Consider the following 11,367-nt stretch of genomic DNA (forward strand, 5'->3'; position numbering starts at 1 on the left):
GTAGGAGGACGCATGGAAGATGCTTCTGTGTGTGCCCGCTTGGAAGAAACTGGGAGCAACATCTTGTAAGATAATGCTGTCGCGAGAATCTCTCTGGAATCATAACAATGCGTTTTCAATTAGGTAGCCGATGAGTGGAATGTCAATTCGTTCGTAATTCATTCGTCCCGATGCACCTGCAGTGAAAAGTAACCCCTCAAGTAGAAACTTTCGGGAAGTAAATAATAATTTACTAATGAGAAAGTGATTCATCAACTACAGATCACCGCAATAAAATGAAGTTCGAACATGTTTAACGTGTGCCTTTTTAAAATATTTCCTCTGTAAATTTTAACCATATCTGGCATCGCTCGAGACGCTCGATTAGACTTCAAGTGCTCCTTAAATTCTAAATAAATTCCACTTGTTCCGGCTACTAATCCTTGAACGTCTCGAGTTACGCGTCAAAGGCCGCCCGTTTGGCGATGATGTCCGAAACAAACCGCGGATCCCCAATAAAAGTCAACGATATCGGGCGTATTTGCGTGAAAGCCTGAAAGGCAACGAAAGGAGGAGGAACGGGGAGGTCGGTGAAATAATAGTAGGCTGTAATAGGAGGAAGGAGTGAACGACTTGCCCTCATGTGTGCGCGCGAAGAAGCTGTTGTTAATAAGTGACGCGTGTGCGGCAGCTGGTTTTACGTTTTTTGCCCTGCACCCGATTCTCGGGGTTCGACCGACGAAAGATCGGCCTAACCACCCCCTCCCCCTCTTTCCCTTTCTGCTTCTCACTCCGTTTGCTGCACCTCGGCTCGGAATATTTCTACAATCTCAAAGGGATGCCGATGCCCGATATGCAATCGTCAAATTGGCAAATAGATCAACATGGGACTCATGGGAGGGCCCGGTGGGTCCATTACGTGAAAAACGTGGCGAAGATTTTGTGATACTCAAACCCGCGGAAAGGGTATCAGGCCCAGTGGGCCCTGAAATTCGACAATTTTTAAGAAATTTTGTATATTAAAAACTTATAACGAAACTATTCATTGTATGTAAACGAGAGAGTCGTGGTAGGGCCCATTGCATGACAAGTAGTACCCTGATACAAAGAAAAGGTATCGAAACGATCCTTAACTTATCGTTGTAGGAGTTATATAAAAGGGCCCAGCAGGGCCTGATTTGCGTGGCCCGAGAAAATATTGGAAAACTGAAAGAAGGAGCGCCGAGACAATCCAAAACATCATCGTTCTAGGAATGTGTGCTAAGCGGGCGGAAAAAAACGACGGCCACGAATTGGAAAGAAGCACGAAAAAGGGAGACGACAGACGTGCGCGCAGATGTGCCCCGCGCCCCAAGTCAGAAGACCGAGGGAGAAGGTCGCGATGCAGAAGACGAGCGCGTCTCTCTCTCGAGGGGGAATGAAACGGCCACGCGAGTGGGCGGCGCGTACCCTTCTCGTCGTGCTTCTTCCCTTGCTCCTCGCGGGCAAGAGAGCCCAGCAAGGGTGGAGGGGAGAGATCCTCTCGTCCGTTGTAGCGTTGTCTGCTGGAAAAACGCGACGATGTCTTGTCCTGGCTGATAGTCTTCGTGGAGACGCGGGAACGGGTGTAGTCGGACCGGGGCTATCCTCTTATCTCGGGGTCAGTTACATCGCGTGGCGTGGACGCGTTCACAAGGCCACCCTGCAGCTTCGTCGCGATTAAGATCGCCGCCGCGCGTGCCGCGCGATCCTGGAATCTGCCATAACCGATAACAGTGGATTAGGACCTCGGATCGTTCGTCTTGTAAGTGAGGACTGTGATACTTAATCTGGACCAGCGATGCGGTAGTGCGCGATAGCTCCACAGTGTCTCATGCATGTCGAGTGTAGAGTGGATAGTATCTCGTTGTCGTAAAGACATTAACTTCCTTTCGTAGCCGGTTACCGCAAAGTTCTAACGTCTCTAACAAAATTTTCAGACTTCACTCGTGCATCAAGATGCACCTCGAAGACTTCCACGCGGACAGGAACGAGGAAGACGTTCAGCGCGCCGTGTCAAGAAGCATCAAGCAGGAGAGCTTCAATTCCTTGCATCTAGCTCCGATCGCAGCGATGAACAGCAACACTCAGCAAGCCTGTTGGGCGACCTCTCACGCGGACACCGGTGTCTCCTCCCCCATAATGCCCAACAACTGCAGTCCACGGGAGTACACGGACTGGGAGCAACTGACAGCCGCGTTCCAGTACCCCTGTCAGCAGTACTCTGCCACGGACAGGTCACCGGGAAGCACGGGCAGCGAGGCGACCACGCCAACGTGGATCAACATCGTCCACAGCGACGCCTCTGACTGCTCGAATGGAAGGCTGCCGCCCGTGGGTTCTGCGTTCTCCTTCTCCCGCAGCTTCTGCAATACGGTCTACCCAGAGTATCAAGGCTACCAAGACTACCAGGAGTACCAAGACGACATGACCGTGTCCTTGCCCCTCATCTTGCACTCGCAAGCTGAGGTTCAAGGGTTCACCGGGTCCATGCAAACGGCTACGGACGAGTTTGACCTCAGTTTGATCAGAGGCGACCCCACGTCGCTGTTGAACAACGTGGACTCGCCCTCCTCGCCTTCGTCGACCTACCTGGAGGAACTCCAGGACCCGTTCTCCAATCTCAACGGGTCGTGCTACGCGGTGGGACATTTGGTATCCGGTCAACAGTCGGTCTCAGCGATGACGTTCATCAACGATGCTGGTTTAGGCGATGGTTTTGGGAACCAGGTTGTTCTTCCTAGGAACGAAGGACTGCTGCTGACCGATCGACGCGTACCTGTGTCGAAGGCTGCGTCCGAGACGGAGAAGCGAAGCAAATCCTACGGTGAGTTATATTGTTCGTGCTTGACGAGGAATCTGAAAAAAGTGTATTGAATTAGAATGATATTGGACGTGTGATAGGTTTTATTAGGGTTAGGGTTAGATAGGACTGTCCTGCATCAGTGCGTCGTCAGACTCCTGATGAAGCTAGTGTCGGAAGACTCAAAACAGTGTCAACTGCAAGAAACTTAAATGTATCATTTCTAATTGTAGATATTAATTTGTGTAATTTGTCAATAGGCACGTAAGAAGTATCGTATATTTAATATAATTTTTATTAAACGTTTCTGTAAAGTTTAAGCTTCAAGTAGATAGTGTCTTACTTACTTTAGTGCAATACTCACTGCTCGAAACAATAAGGGACGAAAATGTAATTAGTGTAATGTTTTAAAAATATAAGTCTCCGACGTAGCATTACAAAGTTTTCAAACGCGTTCAAACCAGTGCAAACTCATCCAACCCGGTAGTTCGGCGTACCTCGATGCAGTCAGAAACTCACTGAAAGGAGCAATGTTATTTTAAAAAGGGTAGAAATAAACACAGACCAATTAAGAAGCACAAACCTCTCTCGAGTACTTCCTAACAAGCGTCGCGACGCATTCCAGACTGTTCGACGGCCGACGACAACCTGACGTCGACGTACCAATGCCGATGGATAGATTGTGGCTGCGCTTTCGCGGAACAGGAGGGCCTGGTGCGCCACATAGAAAGAAGGCACGTCGAATCCTCGTCGTCGAACGCCCACGGGCACGGGAGACGAGTTCAGAGGGACAGGGACAAGGACAAAGACAAAGATGGCGAGGGCTTTACTGGCGCCGGAAGCGGGCAAGACGAGTTCGCTTGCCTCTGGCAGGGATGTCCGCGAGCACGACCCTTCAACGCCAGATACAAATTACTGATACACATGAGGGTCCACAGCGGAGAAAAGCCCAATAAATGTCCGGTACGTACTTTTCAGCGACGGATCTATAGATCACCAGCTCGCGTCACCAGACGTAAACAAATACACGTGGTGGTATTTTGACAGAACCACCAGCATCCCTACCCACCTTTCTTTAATAATTCGGATAGTAGAGGTTTTTGTCCTGGTCTATTTTGTTCGTTATACTATTCGTTTGCACGAATTTCCTGGACAGTAATAACCTGAACACCGTGTATATGATCGATAGTGTACTATCGTTCTTCGATTAAATTTATCTACGCCACGACTTATCTGTTAGTTTGGCCATGAACGACTCGGAATAATTGCACTTTAAACATAACTTCGTAAAGAAAACAAATATCAGTAATAATTGTCTGCGATAATTTATTCCTCGTTTAATGTCATTATTTTATCGTGAAATTAAATAAATTCTTAAGATACTTAAATTTTCTTTAATTCTTCCAGTTCACTGGGTGTAAAAAGGCATTTTCGCGGCTGGAGAACCTCAAGATCCATCAAAGATCTCACACGGGAGAGCGACCGTACGCTTGCCAACATCGCGGTTGTTCTAAAGCTTTCAGTAACAGCAGCGATCGTGCAAAACATCAGAGAACTCACTACGATACGGTACGTTTTAATTTTTTTTTTCTTTCCAAGGCTACTCAATTAAATCTCCGATTACCTAACTAAATAATCTATTATAATAGTATGTAACTTAACAAACTTCAGTTACCAAACAAACCCGAGTATATGATATACTCCTATACGGAAGAGCAATAAATTTATTCTGGATTTCATATTTAACTAAAAGAAATTAAGTCTAAAGTACTACATATTGCGTACAACTAATTGTTACAACAATTGTGTTCGTATTCGATACCTGAGGAATATTTTAATATCCCAAAATGGCTGTAAAGAAACAACAAATCATCATTAAACACATGTAATTATATTACAAGATTTTCTTGTATTTAGTTCCTGAACTAGTTGTCTCTTAATATGCGTATTTACATAACTATGCAGCTATTTCAAGGCAACAGAGTTAATTCGATGCCGCATTAAACGGTAATACATACTTGCGGTTAGGATTAAATTACAACTGAACTGGTCACGTTGGAATGTGGTACGAATATTTAAGCATAAGTCTTGCTTATTCCAACGAATCAGATTTGCAATTGATTTTCAACAAAGAATTCTGTTGGTATTCAGCGTTTGCATGGAGATACTCATTTAAATTTGCAGAAACCGTACGCGTGCCAGGTGGCTGGTTGCGGTAAACGGTACACGGATCCGTCGAGCCTCAGAAAGCACGTGAAAAATCACTCGGAGCCCGCGACGCCGTTGCCCGGCCTGTCGGAATCCAAAAATCCCGCCAACCCGACCAACACACCGCGACACGATCTGATTTCTACGACTTCCAGACAACAGGCGCAAACGGCGTCCACCTTCGCCGCGGAATCGAATTATCGGTCGTATAAGTCTTCCGAGTCTTACGCGGACGAGGACGCGGACCTGTTCCAGACGAATCTGTGTCAAGTCGATAGGATTTCCATGAACCTTGAGAGCAATCAAGAGTATGTCCCGATCGAGTCTGTGAAACGTTTTCTCATCGACGACGTCAGCTGCTCGCACGTGGACGGCACAGGTAAGGGAAACATGCACGAGAGTCAGGTTAGACCTAAAAATTAATTTTCGCCCCTTGAAATTTATATTTATAAAATAGTCAAATTAGATTTAAATTATCAAAATAATCTCCTTCAGCATCTATGATGATACTTAGGCAGACAGCATAAGGAAGTACTTCTGAAGTATACATCCACCTGAAAAACCATTGTTACATAACGTGTAAAAAAAATTAATAGAACGTGTAAATAGTAGGATAACGTACGTTAAATATATTCACGAGCTTTCCGGGACGGTGTAGACGATACAGAGACTAAGATATGGCAAGTAAACGGCCGCCATTGTAAAATAGTTATTTTTGGAACCTTTTCAACTTCTGGTACGAACCGTCTCGGTCCCATCGCTGGTCGACGTCGGCCATAGTCGGGAGTCAGTGCTCCTAAACCGTGGACAAGGCGGCGTTTACACAAAAAGTCAGCCAAAGTTGTTCTTGGTACGAATACGTTATTGTATCGCGGTCGCGCGTGCTGCCTTTTTCTGTCTCCTTGGTGAACGGCCGCGTGGTAACGACGCCGATGACAGTGCGCTAGCCTCGGGGTCCTCCATGCTTAATCTCAGAGGAGGTTCGCCGCTTTATGCCTTTACCCCACACCGAGTCTTAAAATAATATTCCTGACTTTTTTGGCCGGAGCACACGCACGTACGCACGCGCCAAAACATACGACGCGGCGCACCGCCACGTGCGACACACGCGTATGATGCCCCTTTAAATTCCAGCCCTCGCGGACGCGATTTTATCATCGGAATAAAAATATGGTCGATCGGACCCCGAGGTACCGGACGAGGAGCCATTACACGCGCAGTATGACGTTTCTGTTGCAGGATACTGCGAGGAGGACGTGCCCGACTTCCAGGAGCTCGGCTCGGACATCGAGCAACAGTTCCTCGAGCTGAGCAGCTTGGACGACGCGGTGTTCATCGACGGTTAGGCGCATCATAGCGAAGCAACGAGGACAGAAACTATAAACGCTTCCATTGCATTACGTTGGTTCGATCTCGTCGCTATCCTCGTTCCTCCGCTGTAATCGTACAAGATTATAAAAGACAGAGGCCTCCCGCAAAACGTTGTGCCATACTTCCAAAGACTCGTTTTCCCGTTTTGTACTCAATTTTCTATAGCCGCTGCGACGGAATCGTATATATTTTTGTACATAGGCATTTTGTATATATTATAAGCAAGAAAATATAGAGATTTTGATTATCATTTGCTTTCGTTCTCTCACCCTATTTGATACAATTGTTTTACCCATAGTATCATTCTTCCGCGAGAAGAAGGCACAACGTATTTACATCCCCACTCCTGTTGCTGTCCGCTGACTCACGGGTATTGGTCGAAAACGGTGACGAAGATCGGTGACAGCCAATCAGCGGATTGCAGCAAGAGTGGGGATGTAGACACACTGTGCATTCTTCTTGTGGAAGGACGATATATGATTATAGTTGTTTCAGAGTAAAACTGAAGTATTCAAAATAGTAGTAGAGGGTTCAAATAACGAGATTTGCTTTAACGAGTCGTCGGAGTTTAATTCATTACTCAATTTTCATCTTAATTTTATTGAATGCCAAGACTTCTTCGTCGCAAAAAGATTTTATTGCCGATATGAACGTAGTCACATTTCTAATACAGAAAAATATTTAAACGTACATCATAATAACGATGTTCCCTGATAGTGGAATTGCATAAAATATTTCCCAAGTCCGCCATGACAGTTTGCCCTACGAAGGCTATTAATAGCCTACTATAGCGACGTTTCGATTGGATAGTAACGCTGGCAGACTGCAATAGACTTTGTATAAAAAGCAATGACCCACTATAGAGAGTTTTCAGCGGCGAAAGGGTTGAGCAACCGTTTATTTTCAAGCGGCGCTGCACTGAGAGGGCTTCGTCCCTTCCAGATTGTCGCAAATCAGTTTAAGGAAGTTATCGAGCGCCTTCCTTTGATTCTCCTTACTGTACACCTGGGAACGCAAGGAACGGAGAAAAGGCGATTAAATGTTCGTACGATCCTCTCGAAGCCTACGTGCACGAAATATTAACTACTCACTCCATTCAGCGTTATCGTTGGAACAAAGGAAAGGGGCGGTGTCAGGGACGCCGTTTTCTTGCCATTGGCCGCGTGAAGCTCCTTAGCCAGTGGGCCCGAGATACAATCCTTAATGCTATTCCGCGTCTGCTGACTCAATCCTACCGTTTCACCGCACTGGAAATGCAATTAATACTATTCCAAAAGAAGAAAGTCCGTTTCGCAGACATTGCAATTTTTAGAAAATACATATCTGTCAAAAATTAAAAAATTATACCCATAAAATTGTTTGCTTTCAATCCTCAAAACGGGGATGCTGAATACATACTTTTCAATCGCATAAAATTTAAACAAAATTTACATTTGTAAATAATCTATGGAGAAAAGAATCGATAGGGCCCTATTTTTCACCGTTTCGTACGATGCAAATCGATCGAGGAATCTGTGTAATTTTTTTTTACGAGTCGTAAAAATAGAACCAGTCGCCTAATGAACGATTCGTAATGAAATGTGAAAGTTCTTGAGCCCGCTTCTTTTGTCCGGTCCAGGGACTATCGATTAACTAAATGTGAGATCCCCCGTGTATGGTTATCTCTTTATTGCGCAAGGAATCGACGATGCATTCAGCAATTATGGGACTGATGAATGCCCAGGCAATCATCGAGAAAAGAAAAAAGATAAATGGCTACCTGGGGAACGGCCGTGGACGGGAAACTCGAGGTCATTGCGCAAACAACGAGGGCCTCGGTGAGCTGTTGAACTCTGTCGGCCGGTTCCTCATTTTGGATCGCGTGGATCGCGCAGGCCTGAGCCATGTTGCCCTCGCACTCGTTGGGCCCGTGTTGGCACGTGAACTGCCATTGGCCGTCTTCGAGATTCTTCTGCTACAAATCGTCTCGTTAATTTTTTTTCGAAATAAGGTAACCACGAATTCGGATTCTGGCCACCAAGAAAACGGTGGGTTTGGACGGAGCCCGAGATATCTCGGGCGACCAAACTGATTCGAAGCTACTTCACTTACCGATGCTTTTCCGTACGTAATGTAATTAACGTGAATGTTATTCTTCAAAGCATCGTACGACGGAGCCAGTTGATTCTTGATCCATCGCATGCTGTCGGGGCATAATGATTCATAGTAGACGTCTACCTCGATCACCTGCTTCGATAGTCCATCGCCAGCCACCTGTACAATTATCGAGGGAATATCTGATAACCGTGTGCCTGTTTTAGGATATTAACCTTTAACTATAAAACGAACAAATTTCTATACTCTGTTCTAGACTTTGTTAATTACTTTATACAGGGTGTTTTAATGGGGGATTCTAGAGGCCAAAATAAGACGAAAATCAAGAATACCAGTTTGTTGATGGAGGCTTTGTTACAAAGTTATTAACGTTTAAAGTTCCGCCCGTACTGAATTTTTTTCTCGAAAATGCGCAGGATTTCGGGGGTACGTCTATTCACCAAAAATGATTGTAATTGACCGCCACAGCTAACAATATTTTTTTCAGAACGATTTGAAATATTTTAATTTCGTCGAAAAATTTCACACTTTCCCGAATTTTTTTCTAGAAAGTGGGTAGGATTTCGAGGGTATGTGTAATGACAAAAAATAATTGTAATTGACCCCTGCAACCGAAAATAATTTTTCCAGAACGATTTGAAATTGTTGAATTCAATTGTTAATAACTTTTTAACGAAGCCTCCATCAACAAATTAGTATTCTTGATTTTCGTCTTATTTTGGCCTCTAGAATCTTCCATTAAAATTTTTCCCAGGGGTGGTCGAACACCCTGTATGTTAAAAATTGTAAAATAATCTTCTCTATAATTTTTAATTTATTTTTCTCGATCGATGTCACGAGAAAAGTATGATTCTATCTATCAATTTGGAATGTCGCTAATTATATTTATCGATAATGTATTAATATCCATTATCACTGAAATTAGAACGTATTAAAGTAAAAAAAATTTCCATTTCCCATTAAAGCGAAACAATCTTATTATCTCCGGATAACAAGCGTCTGATTAGATTCTTTGCAAACAGCTAATGCCCGGCGATTTTAAACAATCGATTCCAGTAATTATACAAGGTAGCTCATAATTTTATGCCAATAATTCTTGGAACAAAATCACCGTGCAAAATGAAAAAGATTGCTTATGTAAACACAGTATGTTAAGATTAGGTTTTGCAATGGCATTATTTTCCACTTTGCTACTTTATATTTTTAGTCTTTGCATATAAAACTTGTGCAACGAAGACGTTAAAAGTAAAAGATTACGTGGAAACGTTGTTTACAAATGTGTTGGGCATAGTTTAATCCATAGCTGTGACAAAATCAACTAATTGCTCAAGGTCGCCCCCCTTCCCATTGTGAATCACCCTAAATGTAAACTACACTCTTAAAACTATGCAAACTCGTTTGTCTGGAAGACGAATAACGTCGTTAATAGGTTTTCACAAAGATAATCTTGATACTTATTAATGTTATAATTCCTTGGTCATTATCAACGAGCGAAAGTATTAAACATTCCATGCCTAAATGACGTTTATTGCTTCTACTTAAAGCGGTCAAACGATACAATAATAGAATACACTCATAATACAATGATATACGATGCACCATGCACTGTATTTAATTTATTATGCTATGAAAAACAGTTTAAACAACACGTGTTCGTATAACATATTTCTTCCGTCTGGTTTACATTTTCTTTCTAAACTAATAAGCGTATTAATTATGAATCATCTTGCACAGTATTAGAACATCGACGATTATTCATATATAAATTATTATTTTGGTATCGTATTAAAAATCTTTTATTATTGTTGGAACAAAGAACCACCGAGTACATCTCTGTTGTAAACAGGTTTTAAATATTGCAGAACGTTCAGGAAGGAAAAAAATGATCGGAAAACCGGATTCCCTTTCATTTTAATGTCTACCGTCAATGTACAGCGCGCCAAAATAGGAAAGTATCAGAACCCTAAATCGAACCGTGTAGAAGTATCGAAATACGAAACAATGTTCAAAAAGAGACACTGAAATAAATAGTCTTAGACTTTCAAGGTTTAAAATTCTTAAAATATCGCGTTTTATTACACCGACATAATTAAACACGTTAACTACCACGCTGGTTTGCCATACTTAGAGATGTCCTCGATGTTTATTCAAATTACAGTGTGACAATTGGAAATTGTCTATAATTTACTAGTGTATTAATACGCTATGACGCCTCTAATAACAGCAACATAAATTCAAGAGAAAAAATAAAGGCGATGTTTACTTCCAAAAAATACTGCAAGAACGTGCAACGCTTTTTAATGGTTAAATTTGGAGGGAAAATAGAAATATCTCTACCATTTTGTTTTACCATATTTAGTGACATCCTCGATGTTTATTCAAATTACAATGTAACAATTGGAAATTGTCTATAATTTACTAGTGTATTAATACGCTATGACGCTTCTAATAACAGTAACATAAATTCAAGAGAAAAAATAAAGGCGATGTTTACTTTAAAAAAATACTGCAAGAACGTGCAACGCTTTTTAATGGTTAAATTTGGAGGGAAAGAAGAAATATCTCTACTACTCGGAATGAGGTTATAAAATGAAAAATGTGTAAATTCCAAACAGAATTGTTTTAAGAATAAATTACGAGGAAAATATAATCTATGGGATCGAATAAAAATAAATGTTTTTGACTCACCAGAACACTGGGGAAGGCAACAAAGGCTAAAGCTGCGATTGCGCAGCTCGACGCGAATAGGTAGCACCGCATGGTCATTCTGGCCCGGTGATAAAGCGGGCACAGCTTTAAACCAACTTGCTTATAGCATCGTCGGCCGATGCCAAGGTGGGGAGAGGATTTCGAAAATATAGAAGGGGCACACGCTGAGAGAGAGAGGGGGAAGA

At 42.9% G+C, this 11,367-nt stretch overlaps 2 protein-coding genes and 1 long non-coding RNA gene across 5 annotated transcripts; 1 reads left to right on the forward strand and 2 right to left on the reverse strand.

Moving 5' to 3' along the window:
• The first annotated feature begins 1,404 nt into the window (after positions 1-1,404).
• LOC143344097 (uncharacterized) lies at positions 1,405-6,599 on the forward strand. Of its 2 annotated transcripts, XM_076769774.1 has the most exons (6): positions 1,405-1,762; positions 1,938-2,824; positions 3,426-3,763; positions 4,208-4,369; positions 4,985-5,387; positions 6,248-6,599. In XM_076769774.1, exons 2-6 carry the CDS (start codon positions 1,957-1,959, stop codon positions 6,352-6,354), a joined length of 1,878 nt encoding a protein of 625 aa, XP_076625889.1. In that variant the 5' UTR covers positions 1,405-1,762; positions 1,938-1,956; the 3' UTR covers positions 6,355-6,599. The 2 variants fall into 2 exon arrangements, with proteins under 2 accessions (XP_076625889.1, XP_076625888.1); XM_076769773.1 differs by having other exon boundaries at positions 1,405-2,824.
• On the reverse strand, positions 2,734-3,757 carry LOC143344109 (uncharacterized). Its single transcript, XR_013080062.1, has 3 exons — positions 3,384-3,757; positions 3,148-3,318; positions 2,734-2,856 (listed from the first exon to the last, which is right to left on the reverse strand). It is a non-coding gene; the product is annotated as an uncharacterized LOC143344109 (long non-coding RNA).
• Positions 6,600-6,994: 395 nt separating the features above from the next.
• On the reverse strand, positions 6,995-11,296 carry Gilt1 (Gamma-interferon-inducible lysosomal thiol reductase 1). 2 transcript variants are annotated; one of them, XM_076769803.1, is made up of 5 exons: positions 11,162-11,296; positions 8,471-8,632; positions 8,139-8,330; positions 7,471-7,626; positions 6,995-7,384 (listed from the first exon to the last, which is right to left on the reverse strand). In XM_076769803.1, the coding sequence occupies exons 1-5, from the start codon at positions 11,237-11,239 to the stop codon at positions 7,283-7,285; spliced, it is 690 nt and encodes a 229-aa protein (XP_076625918.1). In that variant the 5' UTR covers positions 11,240-11,296; the 3' UTR covers positions 6,995-7,282. The 2 variants fall into 2 exon arrangements, with proteins under 2 accessions (XP_076625918.1, XP_076625917.1); XM_076769802.1 differs by having other exon boundaries at positions 8,139-8,333.
• Between the last annotated feature and the right edge of the window lie 71 nt (positions 11,297-11,367).

The sequence above is a fragment of the Colletes latitarsis genome, chromosome 7, assembly GCF_051014445.1.
Source record: "Colletes latitarsis isolate SP2378_abdomen chromosome 7, iyColLati1, whole genome shotgun sequence".
Lineage (NCBI taxonomy): Eukaryota > Metazoa > Arthropoda > Insecta > Hymenoptera > Colletidae > Colletes > Colletes latitarsis.

Bases quoted from the DNA above. Each gene is read 5' to 3' on its own strand.
- LOC143344097 (XM_076769773.1), top strand. From the start codon at position 1,957: ATGCACCTCGAAGACTTCCACGCGGACAGGAACGAGGAAGACGTTCAG. The intron at 2,825-3,425 runs GTGAGTTATATT...GACGCATTCCAG, and splicing joins GAAGCGAAGCAAATCCTACG to ACTGTTCGACGGCCGACGAC. The intron at 3,764-4,207 runs GTACGTACTTTT...TAATTCTTCCAG, and splicing joins AAAAGCCCAATAAATGTCCG to TTCACTGGGTGTAAAAAGGC.
- Gilt1 (XM_076769802.1), bottom strand. From the start codon at position 11,239: ATGACCATGCGGTGCTACCTATTCGCGTCGAGCTGCGCAATCGCAGCT. The intron at 8,633-11,161 runs GTGAGTCAAAAA...ATAATTGTACAG, and splicing joins TTGCCTTCCCCAGTGTTCTG to GTGGCTGGCGATGGACTATC. The intron at 7,627-8,138 runs GTAGCCATTTAT...TTGCATTTCCAG, and splicing joins CGTCCACGGCCGTTCCCCAG to TGCGGTGAAACGGTAGGATT.